At 45.6% G+C, this 18765-nt stretch overlaps 1 protein-coding gene across 1 annotated transcript in view; it reads right to left on the bottom strand.

Annotated features, from left to right (window-relative positions):
* The window catches only part of HPSE2 (heparanase 2 (inactive)), a 687528-nt gene that overhangs the window by 142683 nt on the left and 526080 nt on the right, over window positions 1-18765 (bottom strand). Inside the window, exon 9 of the mRNA XM_075533453.1 lies at window positions 17357-17471. Within this exon, the coding sequence (XP_075389568.1) occupies window positions 17357-17471 (115 nt within the window). The remainder of the gene's footprint in view (window positions 1-17356; window positions 17472-18765) is intronic.

Consider the following 18765-nt stretch of genomic DNA (forward strand, 5'->3'; position numbering starts at 1 on the left):
CAGACTAGATCTGCCATCTCCCACCACATGACTAGACATTGGTGGACGACCCAGCTCTGAACTGCTCATGTATCTAGGTGAAGACGGTTTGAAAAACAGTCCCTCTTTCAGGGAAGTAGACAGGCGTGCTGAGAGATGCAAACTCTTTGTGTCTCAGTTAATATATTCAGAATGAACAGTGAAACAAACGCCATGGAATGGAATATGTGTTCCTCCCTTTCTTTCATTCCTCAGTAAAAATATTTTTCTACAAAAGTCAATCCTTTTTAGATCCCAAATTTCATTTCCTTGATCATTTGCTTTTACTAGTAAGCCAGGTTTTCTACTTCCTTGTTGCCATTTGCATCTCCCCTGGAGACAGGGAGGTAAAGGACACAGTTGCCCTGAATTCTTGACAAAGCCGTGGTGGACCAAACACGGGGAAGAAGATGAAGCTGTAATGAAGAACCACAGATCTGAGCGACACTGCCCCTCTCTTGCTTCAGTTCCTGAATAAGTTGCAGAATCTCTTTCAGCCTCAATTTTTGCCTCATCCAAACAGTAGGGTCATATCTATCTAATCTGTCTTAGAAGAAAGCTGGAAAACTAAGTGAATTAATGGATAGAAACAAACTATGAACATTTTAAGTATCCCAAAGAATTAAATTATAAAACTCCTCAGGGCCAATAACGAGAGTCGCAAGACCAGGAGGTGAAGGGGAAGGTGGGGGGGGGGGGAATATATAACCCCCTCCCTGGGGAACAGACAACAGAAAAGTGGGTGAAGGGAGACATGGGATAGTGTAAGACATGAAAGAATAATGATAATTTATAAATTATCAAGAGTTCGTGAGGGAGGGAGGTGGGAGAAGGAGGGGGGAAATGAGGAGCTGATACCAAGGCTTGAGTGGAGAGTTTCTTGAAATTGATGGTGCTTGGCCCAATGGATGGATGTGTAGCTTGTGGTGAGGGTTGTGTGAGCTCTCAATAAAATGATTTTTTTAAAAAAGAAAAGAAAAAGATGATGACAACATATGTAAAGATGTGTTTGGTAAAATGGATATATATATATATAGATTGTGATAAGAGTGGTAAGAGCCCCCAATTAAACAAAATTTAAAAATAAATATATAAAATAAAAAGAAATAATCAACTAAAATATACCCCAACTCTACGCTATCTTTTTTGCGGTAATGAAAAGGTCCATATGCTCATCTGGGTGGTGGTTCTATGCATACGTGCATATGTTAAATTCAGTGAGCTGGACGCCTCGTTTTTATTTATTAATTTTAATGACTCATTTTGTTGGGGACTCTTACAGCTCTTTTAACAACCCATCCATCCATTGTGTCAAGCACATGTGTACATGTGATGCCATCATCATTTTCAAAACATTTTCTTTCTACTTGAACACTTAAGTTTTGAACATTTTAATACTGACTTCTATTAATGCAGCATAGAAAGGGTAGATTTAAAATAAAAGTCTGTGGAATCAGTCATGTAATGATTCCCTCTTGAGTTTAAACAACTCTAACCTCACTAGTTTAACCTCAAGTTCTTTTATTTTTAACCTCCAGTCCTTAGACCAGTGGTTCTCAACCTTCCTGATGCCGAGACCCTTTCATACAGTTCCTCAGTTGTGGTGACCCCCTAGCCATAGAACTATTTTCGTTGCTACTTCATCACTGTCATTTTGCTACTGTGATGAATTGAGTGACTTCTTTGAAAGGGTCGTTTGACCTCTAAGGGGTCGTGACCCACAGGTTGAGAAGTGCTGTCTTAGAGGAAATGTACTTTACACATGTAATTCTAAGCTAAAACTAGGACATGAAACCAACATGGCACGAGAGTCCATGGCTACAGTGCTCGACAACGTTCATTACGTATATTCTCCGTGCCGTGTTTCACGTCTCTCTCCAAAGAGGTTGCTTATGCTAATATTTTACTGCCAAGCCCTCTTTGCAGGCTTTGGGCTCATGTTAAAATGTTCACAAATTTCACAGTAAGATAAAAATCAATGAACCTTTAAAAAAAGAATTGAATTATATAATATAGGTTTGGGAGTATGAAATGAGAGAAGACTTTCAAACCATCTGAAAAATAAATCTGTATGTGGAAACCACCATTATTTTTAACCAAAGTACTTCCTGCTACGGATGCTTTGCAAGTACTATTTGCCTGTTGGGATGGTTGTTTCCTAGGGAAGATGTTAGAATTGACTCCAATTCCAAGTTTTTCAGATCTGTAGATTGCTATGTACTTAGTGAGCATCAGGCCCTGCATTAAACATTCAATAGTCCTAAGAATCTTACTGGGGATGGACTGTAGTCATCCCCATTCAACAGACCACGGAGGACGAGGCCATCCGCTAAATTTGATACACAAGGTAGACACACAGTCAGATTTTGCTCTGACTTAAGAACCTAATTTCTTAACCCCCTAGCTATACTGCCTCCCAGATCCCAAGTGGCATGGACACAACACCTGCCCCTAAAGAAGCCTGGCTTCACGATGGCTCTCACTGAGCGGGGTACTAGGGCCCTAGCCACTTATCATCCTTCGAGTTCTGTAAGGCCCGATGGAGCATTATGAGCAGGACTTCAAGGTGGCTGTGAAGGTGGGAGGCCCAGTGGGACAAGTGTTGGGCCTGTGACCCAGACTGGACAAGAGCTACAGGTCCTTCACTTCAGCCCCACCGGTTGTGTTGCAGGAGACAGCAAAGGCTGTGTGCGCTCAGAAAGGTTTGTGGTCTTGGAAACCCCGTCGAGGGTTACTGAGAGTCAGCATCTGCTTGATGGCAGTGGGGTGTGTTGGTAAAGGTAGGAGTCATGATCTCTGTCTTGAGGAGCTTAGACAGGGAAAGGAAGTGGCAGGCACCCAAATAGCTCTACACGGGATGTGATGAGCACTATGGGAGGGCTGGGAGCATCTTGGGAACAGCAAGGTGACTTCTTGAATGACTTCAAACAGCATAGTACATTCGACTTTTAGTTATGACACTGGATTCATTTAAACTCAGCAGGGAGGTCCCTCTGAAGATCATCTCATAGAAGTACCAGAGAGGGATCAGAAAATGCCAGAGCTGGGGCAGCCTGAAGGTCTTCTAGCTCAACCTTCTCACTTGAGAGATGGGCCCGGGGGCTCAGCGCTCCACAGATGAGGGGGTGGCGGCAGGATCGGGAATCAGGCGCAGCACCCCTGATCTTCTGGTCGGAGTGCTTTCCACCCCAGGACTGTCCTTCATTCTGTGACCCTAGGAACCAGCAGCTTCCTCAGGAGCACATTTTCTTTGAGTGAAAAATTTGTCCCCCAGTGACATCTTGTTACATTAGGTTGCGCCCCATTTCTTCTCCAGCTCCCTCCCTGCTGGTACCCCCCTGCCTCGGACACTGAACAACCCTACTGGCTGCTTTTTATTTGAATCCCTCCTTCATCCCCTCCCTTTCACCACTATCAGTATTCATAGTATACTTCCCAAGTAAAACCCCAAGCAGACTCATTGTCATTGAGTTGATTCTGACTCATCGCGACCTTGTAGGACAGGGTATGGTTGCTCTGGTGGATCTGTAAGACTGTATGTCTTCATGGCCATGCTCTCTCATTCACTTTCCCTGCCGTTGAGCCAATGCTGACTCAAAGCGACCCTCCGTGGGTTTCTGAGACTGTAAGTGTTTACTGGAATAGAAAGCCCAGTCTTGCTCCCCGAGAGCGGCTGGTGGTTTCAAACTGCCCACCATGCGGACCGCAGCCCGACGTGTAACCACGGCACCACCAGAGCCCTTCTATGAAGCTCTGGAGACACAGAGTGCTCAAGACCAACTTGACCAGACATCACCCACTAGCTACCGCTCCCAGGCTTCATATCTGTCACCTGGAGCAGAATGTAGACACACACAAGGAAGGTGACTTCCTCTTCTCTCCCACAGCACGTGAAATGGCCGACGCTTAAGCGCATGTCACACCCTTACCATGCGGGCATTTTAAAACGACCACAGAAAAAGGTAAACACACAAAATCACCAGTAGAATAGGTTACCAAATGCTTGTCACCAGTTTCCACCAGCCTGGCCATGCTGCCATTCTGACGAGGTTGAGAGAGGCCAGGTCAGTGACAAGGAAACACAAGGGGGTATCCAGCCCACTGGGAGAGTCCAGACACAGGGACCCAGTGGGACACATCATCACACCAAGGAGAATGGGCAGCAGGAGGGTTTGCTGAGCGCCAGTAGCCAGGGCAGGCTCAGCAGGTGCCGGGAGCCTGACACAGAATGATGCCCTGTGGTTTCCTGGCTGCCTCTGTGCTTGGGAGAGAGTGAGGCCTGAGAGGCACTGCAGGAGCACTTCTCTGCAAACCTGCGCTCTCAGAGAGGATGTGTCTCCACCAGCTCCTCCCATGGCTGCCTGTGCAGTGCAGACTGTCGAATGACATCTCTCTTCCTCATTTTCTTCTTCCAACTCCGAAACCTGGTCACATCCCACAGAGCCTGCTGGCCTCTGCCATGAATTAAGTCTTGGCTAGTGTACTTGTTTATATTTCATCTCGTTTCCTGGATTGGAAACGCCACGAGGGCAAAGAGTGTGTTCCTGTCTCTCCTCTGTATCCTCAGAAACTTAAACAACGTCTGGCGCATATTAGGTCCTCAAAAAGCCTGCCAAACACGGATGAATTCTAAATACTCACTGCCAGCGAGTCAATTTTGACCCTCAGTGACCCTGGAGGCCAGAATAGAACGGCTCCTTAGGGCTGGTGAGACTGTAAATCTTTATGGGAACAGTTTCTCTTTCTCCCAAGGTGCTGCTGGTGAGTTTGAACAATCCACCTTGAGGTTAGCAGCCCAATGCTTAATCCACAGGTCCACTAGGGCTCCTTGAATGATCTATAGATAGTACTGAGTACTATGCTGATCAATTTCTTGATAGTTAAAGAAAGGGTTCAGTCCAGGAAAGGAAATGATGGAAATGGCATTCCGAAGTTCATTGGTGTAAATGGAAGTCTCTGACCTCGGGATTCTCAAATTCTAGCTGCCTATCAGAAGCATGTAGGAAGCTCTAAAAAATGCCAACACCTGAGTGGCTGCACAATCACAATTTCTGGGGCTCGTACCTGAGTATAAATAAATCCTGCCTGCCATAGAGTTGATTCCAACTCACAGCGACCCTATAAGACAGCGTGGAACTGCCCCTGTGAGTTTATAAGCCTGTGACTCTTTATGGGAGTAGAAAGACCCGTCTTTTTTCTGCTGAGCAGCTGGTGGTTTCAAACTTCTGACTTTGCGTTACAACCCAATGTGTAACCACATTGCCACCAGGGCTCCTGAGCATCGTCATTTTAAATTGTGTCCTAGATTGCTCTGTTATGCAACCAAGACGGAAAACCATCGCTTTCATGAAAAAAGGCTGTACTGATGTTGACACAGAGAGAAAGACAGTGACGTCTGGAGTCAAGGGCAGGTCTGCTCCAGCCAAGTTTAACAAAACAAACTCGCTGCCATTGAGTCATACCAGCTCACAGTGACCCAGTAAGACAAGGCAGAACAGGCCCTGTGGGTTTCCGAGACTAGAACTCTCTACCAGAATTAAAAACCTCATCTTTCTCCCAATGAGCAGCTGGTGGTGTCAAACTGCTGACCTTGTGGTTATGAGCCCAATGTGTAAGCACAACATGACCAGGGTCCCTTAAGTCAGGTTTAGAGTGACTGAAAATGTTATGTGCTCCTCCACCCTATCAATCTGTAAATTCTACATCAGTGGTAAAATAGTTAAAAGTTAGTGAAATGCCTCAAGACAGCTAGAAGTTGTTGTTTTTATTAAATATAGTGTAACACATTTAAAGAAGACTTTAAAAACGGAATCTGCTTTTCTTTGTTCTGCCTCCATGAAAGAGATTTTCTTTTATTGCAACAGGTAGCCACAATGAAACATAATCCAGTTAGGTGGAATGTCATGTCTCTCAGAAGCCCCCGCATGGGTTCTAGAGGCCATCACCAGCCAGTGTGGTGGACGCATGTGGTGTCCACAGATATCCTGTCCAGAGGCAAGAACCTTAACTTCCCCATGCTGCGGCCCTCACCATGGACCCTCTGCACCCGCCCAAAGGGAACCCCTGCCTTCTCTCCTTCTCCTCCCTTCCTCTCCCACCTCTTTCTTTCCTGCCTGTGTGTGGAGGTGGTACTTTAGTGTTTAGGGGGCCTGAAGAGTTAGACAAGGAACCCCTTGTGTCAGGAACTGCGAAGCTCAAGTGCAGTGAACTAGATTTGCTCATTTATTTCGCTTGCCACACAGTTTGCTGTAACCCCTCACTAGTGCAAACTGGGGACAATAGAAATGGGTGATGGCAGAGTGAGATTTTTAATTGTTGCTTCTCAGTGATTCACACAATGTGCCGTCATTAGCACTTCAGTGTGAGAGATCAAAGTTTCCAGAGCTCATTGGGTCATTTATAAATACCAAAGGATAGGGTGGTTGCTGCCTTAATTGCCTTCCCTGGGCAAGGTTGGCAGCATCTTCTCTGGAGATTAAAAAAAAAAGTAATTTCCTTTGCCTTTAACCACTCACAGGCAATTCTTCTCAAATGCAGGGACTCAGGCATTATCTCCATTACCCCTAAAACTCTGAATCCTGTTATCATTTAATTTTTTAGTAATTTAATTGGTACACCCCCCCCCCACACACACCAAATGTACTTTTCCTCCTCTGGGTATCACTTGAACTGATTTCCATGTATCCCCCTTTTTTTCTGTACAAATATCCCAATGTACATGATTTCACCACAATTAGGTTCCCGGGCACAGAGCCCAGAGGGCATGAGGATGAAGCAGCCAGCTGCTCACTGCTTGAATTCACCCCACGGCTCAGAGAGAACATCACCTGGAGGTCTGCTCCCTGGAACTCACCCCCAGTACACGGTACACACAGCAGCAATGACAAGGCAAAGGAGCACAAATGGTCAAGATGCAGGACTTCAGAACTTCCAAGTGGACAGGGAGTTAAGATGATATCAAATTAGAATGAGCTCTTTGACATTTAGGTGGGAGATCATAATAAATGATAGGGCAGTCTGAAAAACAATTAATAAAAAAGAAGAAACTCATAAAGGCTCAGCACACATTAAAACAACAGCAAAGCAGGAAATGATAAGGAAACCCTTAAACAAAATGAGCCCAACAAAGAAACCAGTCTCTCTCTCTCTCTTTCTCTCTCTCTCTCTCTCTCTCTCTCACACACACACACACACACACACACACACACACACACACGCACTGTGAAATGACAGCAGTAAATTCATAACTTTTGATACTCATACTAGATGTAAATAGATTAAATGGAGTCTTATCCAGAATGGATAAGAAAATATGACCCCCAAAATGCAGGGTCTACAAGAAACACATCTTTGGCACAGGGAAAAGAAAACAAGCTAAAAATGAAAGTAAGGAAAGCCACATCAAGCAAGTGGCAATCACAACCGAGCAGGAGTGGCTAACTTAAGTTCTGATAAAGCAGACTTTAAGACAGAAACCAGAATAAGCACACACAACGCAATGCTACACAGTGTTAAAGAATAACGATGGATCCGCACACACTTTGTAGCATGATGAACTTAGAGGGCCTGCTGAGTTGACCAACTGCCAAAAGAAAACTATTATATAATCACACCATTATAAATAGTCAAGAAAAGGTTCACACACACACACATACACACATCCTTGGATGATTATCAGGGCCAGGAGGTGACGGGAGCATACCTTGCTAATGAGAGATTGGACTTACATTACCTCGAGTTCAAGGTAATATACCATAAAGAATAGGTCAGCACAAAATGACCAAGGCCAAGGAGGATTTTGGAGGTTTAGAAAATTTAAAGGGAAGAAGGTAAATAGCATGCAATACACAATCCTGCAATAACTAGCAGCAATATTCTGGGAGTAGATATATAGACATAAGCTAAGCAGGTGAAGAAAATGAACAGGATTATACCCACAAATATGTGTAGGTTCGACAGAGGCTAGTTCTACATCTGCTTTCATATGTGCTGCTAGTGTAGCCACGAACATAGTAAAGCATACAGAAAATGCAAGTTAGGAAAATTTCGTAGCCATAAGCAAACATCTTGAGGGGATGAGTTTCTGGATTTGAGAGCTCAAGACCACAGTCCCAGGGGCTATCCCGGTCCAAGGGCATGACGTGGTTCTCAAAGACCATGTTCTCATTCCTCTTTTGGTGAATAGTGTTGACGGTCTTAGTAGTTTGTGAGCGGCCGTCTAAGGTGTGATTACTGGTATCTCCCTGTCGAAAGCAGAGTGAGGAAAAGCAAAGGCACATGGAAGCATTCGGTCTAAATAACTCAGGGACCACACAACCCTCAGCATCCACGAGCCAGCGAACAGAGGACTAGATTGTGCTCAGCTAACACCACCAAAAGCTCTGAAAGCGTTCTCAATAGAAGCTCCCGGGTAAAATGGGGAGCAAGGGGGGATATGGATCCAACTCAGGAATCATTAAAAAGACCTGGCTTATCTGCCTGATAGACTAGTGGAACCCTGGGGCTAAGGTCTCATGTCACCCATTGAGCCTAAGAAGGAACTCACCCCAAGTGGCTCAACTTTTAGCCAAACAATAGACAAGCCTATAAAGTAACAATAATCCCAGGGAGGTATGCATTCCTTAAATACTCAGTCTTATGGGCAAATGGGATCAAATGGGCAGCATTGCCCAGGGAGGAAGCTCAGAAAGTAGGAAGGGAGAGGGGCAAAGGACCAAAGGAAAGGGGAAATGCAGGGAGGGAGGAAGTAGAAAGAGTGCTTTCACATTGCGATGAATCCCATGGGAAAACATTTGTATGGATGATTGAATAGAAAACTAACTTTCTCTATACCTTTGCATCCAACTCATAATAAACAGTTTTTTAAAAATAAAAAAAATTAAAAAGATTACAGCCTAGGAAACCCAATAGGGCAGTTCAACTATGTCTTTCTTTACTCTAAGTCAGAATCACCTAGATGACCCACAGCAATGACATGGTTATTTACGACCATTAGTACTGCAACTTACATAACTTTATATTTTACAAGATGACCTTATGAATGAGACTAGACATTGAGACCCCATACAGGGTTTCCAAGACTGTGTAAGAAAATCAGAATCCTCTTTCTCCCTTCCTCTCCCCCTCGTCCCCTTATCGACATATAACCATACACTCCTCAATGGGGGGAAGAACAACAGAAAATATGGGGGAAGGGAGACAGCGGTTGGTGTGAGAGATGAAAAAAATAACAATGTACAATCTATCAGGGGGCTATGGGGGCAGGGATAAAGGGGGTGGGTGGGAAAGAGCTGATACCAAGATTCTCGATAGAAAGTAAATGTCCAGAAAAGTATGAGGGCAACATATGTACAAACATGCCTGATTCAATTGCTGTATGGATTGTGATAAGAGTTGTATGAGCCCCCAATAAAAGGTTTTATTAAAAAAATCAGAATCCTCATAAATGAAGCAATACACAACATCATAATAGAGAAAATACTAAAGTCATCAAAGATTTCATTTTGCATGGATCCACAATCAATGCTCATGGAAGCAGCAATCAATAAACCAAATGATGCATCCCAGTGGGCAAATCTGCTGCACAAGACACCTGAGATAGTTTATTGTGCCAGCCTGGCCGATAAACACAAGTGGGATTAATTGAAGGGCAGAGAGATAAATGGCTCGGTAAGCCTCGCTTTTCTTGTCTCTCGTTCTTTGATCATTGGACAAGTGTGCAACTGCCTTGCTTGTTCTGTGCCTCAATTTACAGGCTACACTACCCGTGGGATGCCTAGCTGGTGGACTGTGTCACTGTAAGCTGAGGTCCCTTTAAGACCACATGATTGGAATGTACATCTCTTGAGCTGGGGACTGAAGGTTGGTGACCTGGCTGACAGTGGGTGACCTGCCTTGCTGTTTGCTGCCTATGGTGATGTAGCCCAGCTTTCTCTACAGAGGATGAACTGGCGGCTCTCAAGACTTAAAGGACTGACTGCCAGTGTCTCATACCTTTCTCACAGGAGTGAGTTGCACTGAGTCATTTGTACTGCTTTATAATTTAACTGTTCGTTTTTTGTATTATCTATCTATCTATCTATCTATCTATCTATCTATCTATCTATCTATCTATCTATCTATCTATAATTTAACAGTTAATTTCTTGTGTTATATATCTGTCTATCTTTATAAGTGTATATATAAAATTACTAGCAATCTGGTTTTGTCTCTCTAGAGAACCCTGCCTAACACAACATCTTTAAGGAGTTGAAGAGCAAGTATACACTTTAAGGGCTCATGTTTGCCTGGCCCGAGGCACGCGATCTTTAATCGCCTCATGTACATGTGAAAACTGCATAATGAATAAGAAAGACCATGGAAGACTTGGTGCACTGGAATGATGGTGCTGGCACAGAAAACGGAGAGCAATAAGGACTTCCAGAAGAGGAAAGCCATTTGCTTTGGGAGAAGTACAGCCCGAATGCTCCTTAGAAGTGAGGATGGCAAGACAGTCTCACAGACTTCGAGTGGATCAGGAGACACAAGTCCTTGGGAAAGGACATCAAGCTGGGTAAAGGGTCAGCAGAAAAGAGGACGACCCTCAGGGAGATGGACTGCCACAGTGGGCTCAACAGAACAACTGGGAGGACGCCATTTCATTCTGTTGCCCAAGAGCCAGAACTGACTCCCCAGAGCCACTCACAGCAGTCTGCCCAGCGGCACTCACTCAAGTAGTCAAAGGCACAACTGGGTTTCCAACTCAGATCAGTCTGATTCCAAAGCCAAGACTTGTAAGCATTACATTCAAATCCCACTCACCCTTGGCCCTCCCTCAACCCTTGCACAATCAGCCCTCTTTTCAGATGATGAAAAATAGAGATGCTCTCTCTCTCTCTCTCTCCCTCCCCCCCCCCTCCCCTCCCTCTCCCTCTCTCCCCCTCCCCCCCTCCTTCAGCTGAAAACAGTAAAAAAAAAAAAAAAGAAAGAAAAATAGAGACGTATGTAATTAGAAAATGGTGGTGCTGCATTTAGAACCTGGATTTTTTGGTTTGTTTTTTCAATACAAGGTCCAGAGCTCCTTCTTCTTCCCAAAGTGACTTCCATTGGGGTGAGCTGTGCCGGCTGCCAGCATGAGCTGCTGACCCCATGCACACAGCTCAGGTTGGTCAATACAAGCACAGGGTGAACATTGGAATTAAAGAATATGAGAGGGCTTCTATGTAAAAAGCCTTAAGGACAGAGGAGGCCCCCGGCCTGGTCAGTGGTCCAGGGCACAGAATCGGATCTGAAAAGCTAGGATTCGGAGGCACAAAGGAGAAAAGGAGCGAGTCATGCCCACTGGGCACAAGGCCCAGGCTCTTGGGCTACTGCCCTGGAGTGAGCCTGAGTTCTCGTGATTGATTCTGCAGCCGGGGATGCCCTTCTCTCAGCAGCCGTGGGTCTCACAAAGGAACGGAGAAGTCATCGTCAGGGCCGCTAATGAGAGGATTGGATTGCACTTCACAGCTCTTCCTAACCAGGGACATTCTGCTTCTTTCATCCTCCTGACGGCTCCCACGGGAAAACAAGGAAACGAGAAAGGAGGCTACCCACCGAGAATCAGGTCACTGGTCAAGTTGGCCGGGTTTCCTATCTCTCCCACATCACTACCTCCACGTCTACAGCTCTGAAATCTTCACACACCCTGTGTGGCCACGAAGCAGCCATGGGAATAGCTCTCCTAAGTAATTTTTCATAAAAGATCCACTCTGAATCATTGAGAGATGGATGCCTCTGTGCCTTTGAACATGTTCTCCCGGCTGTTGGATCGATTCTCCCCAGACCTCCAACTCTTCCTGGGAATCACCTGACCTTCTGCAAGGTCTCTCCAGCATTCCGTCTCCTGCAGAAAATCTCCGTGGGCACCCCAATGCCTGTGCTCTGCCTTGTTTTTCTCTCCAACAAAAGCACTTTAGGCTTGGTCTCAGCAGACTGATCCCTGTCCCCTTCCTCACTGTGGACTCCTGGAGATCAGGGTCAGTCTCACCAGCGTCTAGCTGAGTGTCTAACATGTAGCATGATTGGTATAAATATTTAAGAATGAATGAAGAATCATGAGTGGTACATGAGTAAGATGAGGAGACGATTTATTCAGTGGTTTGAAGTACTCAATGCCTTCAAAACACTCAACTGTTGGATTTTCTAAATAGCCTTCGCCCCTTTTCAGATGATAAAGTCCATAATGCAGATTGCAGCAATTTTAGATAAAAACAAACCCAAAACTCATAAAGGAGGAAACAAAAAGTCTTGTCATCCCTTCACTCCAAGAAACCCCCCTTTTAATATAGTAGACGCAGTTCTTTCCTGGGATTTTCTGTGTACATGTGTACTCACACACACATGCTCATGTTCCTGATGGATCCTATTACCAGCCCTACTTTATCAGGGATCTCAAAAACTACTTCTGGAGGCAGAAGAGCCACATATATCCTTGTTTACGTGGATAGGAAAACCGGGCTGCAAAGTCATGGCAGAGTTAAGACGGTTGTCGGTAGGTGGAGCCGAACCCATGAATCCTGTTATTGTCTCAGGTTCCTGCTGCTCCTTGTGCTGTCTCCTAATTAAATGCAGTTCTTGCAGGAAGACATTGCCCATCAATCCAGCATCAAGAGAATCTGAGCTTATCACTGGGTGTCCTCCTTCCAGAAAGGGACAGATTGAAGCTCTGCCGTGGTGACAGTGCAGTCCATCGAGGGCACTGCCTCTAGCCCTTCAAAGGGAAAACAGGGTGGAACGCCTAGGACCACTGAGCTAGGCAGGTGCCACCAAGAGTCAGCGTGGCCTCCTAATGATCAAGGACCTCTATACAGCGATGGTGTGGCTGAGAGAAGGTTACTATGGGAACCAAAGCCATAAAGTCCACCCTACCACAGACTAGTCATTTGTATTCCACCCCACAACCACTGCATTCCAGAAGCATGTACACACAGCAGGTGGTTGATAAGCAATGTAGACACAGCAGGTGCTCAATAAGCATGCACTGGACCGAACTGATTTTTTTTTTTTTGCATTATCCAGCCAGGACCATGGTAAAAAAAAGAATGCTGAGCACACCTATCCCCATCACTACAATACAGAAAAGGAACTGGCAATCCAAAGTGATACATAGTCTTTCATTTCAGTCTATTCTAAATAGAGGGCTGAGTTGTAATACTCCAAATACACACACACACACACACACACACACACACACACAATGACATTTTTAGCCCTTTGGGTTAGAAGCCCCAATCTTATTTATTTATATGCATATCCCCAGAATACCCAGCAGCGAGCCAGACACACGGGAGGTGTCTGAGTCTTGCAGTGCATTAGACTCGGGTGAAGACTGGTGTGGGAATTAGGAAGATGTCGCTCACCATTCCTTTCCCTGAAAGCTCAATAAATCAAGCTCTTCAAAGGAAAGCAGCAAGCTACATTCCAAAACCCTCTCTTAGGAGACATGCCCATGGCTGGTGGCGTCTGGGCTATGTCCACTGGATCTGCAGATCTCTCTGTGCACGAGCGTCATCTAGCCCCACGGGATCCCATGACCGGCTGGCTGGCTGTGGAGACTCATGGGCTCCCACTTTCCCAACGGCAGAGGGGCCGAGGGGGAGGAGTGGGAGTTGAGCGGTGGAGCATGGCTGAACTACGTGTTCTGTTCTTCCCAGGCCAAGGGCAACCTCCACACCGCAGGAGGGTCTGACATTTTCCTAGAGAAACAGCCATGAAGAACATGGACATAATTGACGATGATCATTTCTGAAGAGATATTCTCTTGGAAAGGGCCGCCTGCCTGTTCTCTCGTACTTTAGCTGAGGAGAGGCTTCTCTCTCTCGGGGCTCGGCTGAAATCAGACAAAGTGAGATCACATATGACTGGGGGGCAATACGGGTTGAGGAGCCAGTAGTTCAATATTTTCACTCCATCTAAATATATCCACAAGCACAAACAAAAAACAAAATGGTGTTTGCTAATAAAATCCTTTCTGAAATGCACTGTGCTGCATTGAAGGGATAGAAAATACAGATTTTTCTGGGCGGCAACCAAAGCCCAACTCTCTACTCCCCTAAACTCTTAAAGAACTCTCTTGAAGATTTAACCGCAACACACAATCTACACGTTTATATTGGCAGTGTTACGTTATCGGCTGCAGGACCCTCTGAAGTGGTCACTAATATGATTCGCTGGTCTGTTTCCGTGACACGTTCCAGGGGCCTGATGGCGATGTCTGTCGGATTAGTGCCCTGCCTTTGCCTTGTAAAATCTTTCTAGGGGAGACTTTTGGACACATTCTCCCAGCTGCCAAATTCTCTCCTGACAAGGTGCAGAATTTATTAGCACCAGGAAAGATACGAAAGAAAACTCGCTTCCGTTTCCAATGCTCTTCCACACAGCGTCTTTATTAGCGCTGGGGGTTCCCAAAATACAGCTGCCCAGCTCCTGGGAGTCTTCGGTGTCAAAGCAGTGGGGGCCTTACTGCAGCTTCCTCTGCACTTTGTGACCTCTGCTGCTGCCAGGGAAGAGCCAAAGCCCTTGCTCCATCCTTTCAAAGGATGCCCTTCGGCAGAACAATCTCATGTGGGGAGAACCATGCCACCAAGGCTTCCTCCCCTGCTCACAGTCGGGGAAGTGTACGCAGAGTTAGAATGCAGGTTTGTCCAACCCGGGGCTAGTCACCCGAGGCCCGTCTTGGTCTAGCCTAGATGCTCTTCTCTCCAGTTCCCCAAGATTCCTGCTGTCATCTCCACCCACCACGGAGGCAACCCATACGCAAAATTCAAGAGACCATGTGGCACAGTGGAAACAAACGAGGCTGAGAACTGGAGAACCCCGGCAGGGTTAGCTCTTGATACTGGCGTTAGCCTGGCAAAGTCACTTAACGGCCTCCTGGAAATGTAGCTGGTTTTGCCCAAAATTAGTATCAACCATCATATTTGTCTCGCCAGACTTTCATCCAAGAAATTATGAACGTTGACCTTATTTGGTGTAACTTATTTCTTTTCCATGTCAACTACATGCGCCACTAGATGCTTCAAGAGCTCACGGACTGTGTCTGTTTGGCTCACCAGACTCTCCAGTGCCTGGAATAGTGATCAGTGCCTAGGTCATGACGAAGATATTTTTAAGTGCGTAAAGGAAGGAACAAAAGTAAGAAAGAAGAAAAACAAAGCCAGAGGTTTCAAAGCATTGCTGATGTGGCACATGGGAATGTGATCTGAAAATTGTTAAGTATTATTTAAACTGCTAAAAAAAACTCATAACATTTGACACATTTATTATGCCCGAGTGACTGATCTTTGTAAAATCATTTAGGTCATATCTTTTCCTGCTAAAAACCTCCCGATAGCTTTCACACTATTTAGAATAAAAATTGATCTCCTTTTATCTTACGAAGCTCTAGGTTCTCTGACCTTTGCCTACCTCATGAATAACCTGTCTCTGATTCTCTACCATGACCCGGTCACTCTGGCTTTCCTGTGTTTCTTCAACATGCTAAATTCATTACTGCCTTGGGGTCTTTTGCTAGCCCCTTGCCCTCTCCAGAAAGCCCCTTTGTGAAATCTGCCCGGCTGGCTGGGTCAGGTGATGGCTCTGGGCTGCCATGTGCCTTGCTTCCCCCGGCGCTCACTCGAAAGCAGCCTTCAGAGGGTCTGGGTGACTCTGCTCCTCTCTCTCTCTCTCTCTCTCTCTCTCTCTCTCTCTCTCTCTCTCTCTTCCTCTTCCTCCCTCCCTCTTCCTTTCCATCCATCCACCCATAACTAGTTTCTTCCTCAGAACCTGATATTAAAAGTGTTTCATCTCTTGTGGGGCATTTTATTTGCTTAATGCTGACATTTTATAGGGACGTACCTTATGACTCGATTGGGCCCCGTAAGTTTTAAGCTGCCCAACAGAAACACACACAAACCAAAATAAAACAAACAGAAAACCACCTGGGTTCCCAACTACAAACTTCATCTATACTCCCTGGCACGTATTCCCCCCCCCACCCCCACCCCCAACGTTGAGAGAGTTATCCGTGCCCCGTGACCAAAGGCGGCGCTAGCAGCCAGTGCAAACATTGTGATTTAACTGGAGTCATTTACACTCCGTGACACAGTGATTATTTAGCGTGTTAAACTAGAGGGATGCCTTTGAGGCGTGGAAACGGTGCTGTCCAATGTCAAAGAATTCTCTGGTCCAGTCTGCCGTGAGAGCCTGGGCGAGGCAGGATCTTACACTTATCTCCCATTCAGGTTTTATGTGATGACCATAAAGCCCAGGTAGTAGTGAGTGTGCTGGAAGAACGAACTCTCAACTAGAGTGAAGATCAGCTTCTAGGGTTGTCTCCACAGGTGCCCACCACCCCTGCCCCTGCCAGTCCCTCTACACCTGGACTTGTTAGACCTTCTGTACAAAGCAGTACTGAGCCATCCCGAAGAGGAATCGAGGCGCCTGTGAGAGGAGTCTACCCAGGCCGTCTGTAAGAAGGATAACATTTTCTTTAGCTCATCTATTAAGTCCCACTTCTCTGGCTAAGTAAGAGTTTCCTGGTTAGCCAATTCAGTCCCCAGACAAACCCAGATCTCTGTTCTGAATTCCAGGTTAGCCTTCACTTGCTGGAGGAGATGTTGCTCTGGGCAGAATGCCTCCTGGTCACACGGGGATCAACATCTAGCTCTAAGCGCACTTCAGCTGCCCCCCGCCCCCTGAGAGATGGCTTCCTACTGTATCTGATCTTGGCTGAGACTCTCCCATCTGCTTTCAACATGCAGCTTTTGACATTAACTAATATCTCCTGTTAGCATTCAAAGAAAACAATCTGGAAAAATTCACTCTCGAGCAGAGTTCACACAGGCCACAAGTAGAAGTGGAATCTCAACTCTGCAAGGTTTATTAAAAAAACCAATAAGTAAATAGATGACTGCATTATATATAAATGTATTTTATGTGCATGCATATGCATATGGAAATGAAAGGGCTTCAAAATGATCATGGAAAATGTGGAACGGAAAGATAAAGGAATTGTCCCATGACTTTTGGGGTCAATATCTAGCTATGTTGTATGTGTGTGTATCATAGGTCCCCAAAGTTATGTAGACGACCATGCCCTTTTGAGGGGAGAAAAGTACTCGGCACTCCCCTGACAATTGGACACGTTTTCTGTCATAGCCTACAGTCCAGGAGAAAGTGTCGGTGCTTGCTTTTGCAGCCCTCCATGGCCATTCCCTTCTGACTTGTGGAACTAACTGACAACAGAAAGAGAAGGACATTCTCCCAGTGTGGGGAGAAGGTATGATTCAAAGTCTTGAAGGACATGAAGCAAGGCCGGGAATCTTCATCTTACACTTACTGGTAATGGGTTAAAATTCTGGTCCACAAGGTGATTGAATCCATGGTCAAAAAACGAGTGCCGAATCACAACATCGATGCCCTGGTTGGCCAGCATTCCTAAAGTGTTCAACCATCTGGAAAACAGGGGGGGGGGGCAGGGGGGGAGAGTGACATCAATACATTGCAAAACTGCCATAGCACACGCTCTATAGGGAGCAGTTAAGGCGTGCATACCTACACACCAACTCTACCATTAAATTTGCCTGTTCTTTTAACTGAAACCTAAAAGGGAAGATGATTTGAAGCATTGAAATCACAACTGGAAGAGATTCCAGTGATGATCAACCCCACTTCTGCGTTTCAAAGGGAAGAAATGAAGTCTCCGAGAAGAAAAGTGGCTACGGAATCGCTTGTTCCTAACGGCTTATCTTTTATTCCTCAAATACTAACAAAATGAACCCTTTAGCTTCTTGAAAATCTAACATTTTAATGGTCATGGGATACACAACCACAGGGACACACACACACACACACGCGCGCACACACACACACACTCTGCTTCAACATTGCCACTGTTTTTGCCTTTTAGCTGATCCAATGCACAGGCTCCTGTGGCCTACAAGATGCTCCAGTTATCTCTGTCCCTCATGGAGCCCTGTCAGCAGTGGTACGATTATGTTCCCTCACACCATCAAAAGTATGCAAAAAGGAAAGCATGCCACCATCCACACATATGAGGGGGCTTCAAAAAGTTCATGGAAAATGTGCATGATCATTTAATTCCATTTTCCACAAACATTGCGTACACAGTGGGGCTGGGTTTTGTGAGTTTTCACCCCCAGCGCACCCACCTTCCCGGCCATGCTACTCAGAAATGCTCCTCTCTTGGTTCTCCCATCACCCACTGCGAACTCTGCCTGCAGCACTTACACATTTTCTCATGCGTTTGCCTTTCTCTCTCTAGTTAGGTTCCTGCTTCTAAACTTTAGGGACTGTCCTGGTTGTAATGGTACACGCATTAGAAACATCTCTCGGAGCAGCAGTGTCTTCAGGGAAGGTATTTCACAAGCTGACCCAAGTTCATGTGTGATTTTATCTGTCCCTTCTCTTCCCTCTTCTTCCACCCGAAACGCCATTCTCCAGGCTCAAAGTTACATGAAACTATTCCTGGCTACCCAAACATTCCCTACTTCCTTATCTCCATCTGTGCCTGTATTCATGTCCCCTCCTGCATCGAATCCTCCTAGAGTCCATTTCTTTCCATTTGGCAAATGTCTTTTCATTGGTTAATCAATAATCAAGTATCATTGTCATTTCCTAAACTCCCCCCTCCAGTCAACAGTTAGCACCTTTCTTATCTTTCTTTCCGCCAAACTCGCTTGCTCCTGCTTCCCTTCGAACCCACTGTGAGATGTCACTCGCTGCTCC

Source organism: Tenrec ecaudatus, chromosome 16, assembly GCF_050624435.1.
Source record: "Tenrec ecaudatus isolate mTenEca1 chromosome 16, mTenEca1.hap1, whole genome shotgun sequence".
Taxonomy (NCBI): domain Eukaryota; kingdom Metazoa; phylum Chordata; class Mammalia; order Afrosoricida; family Tenrecidae; genus Tenrec; species Tenrec ecaudatus.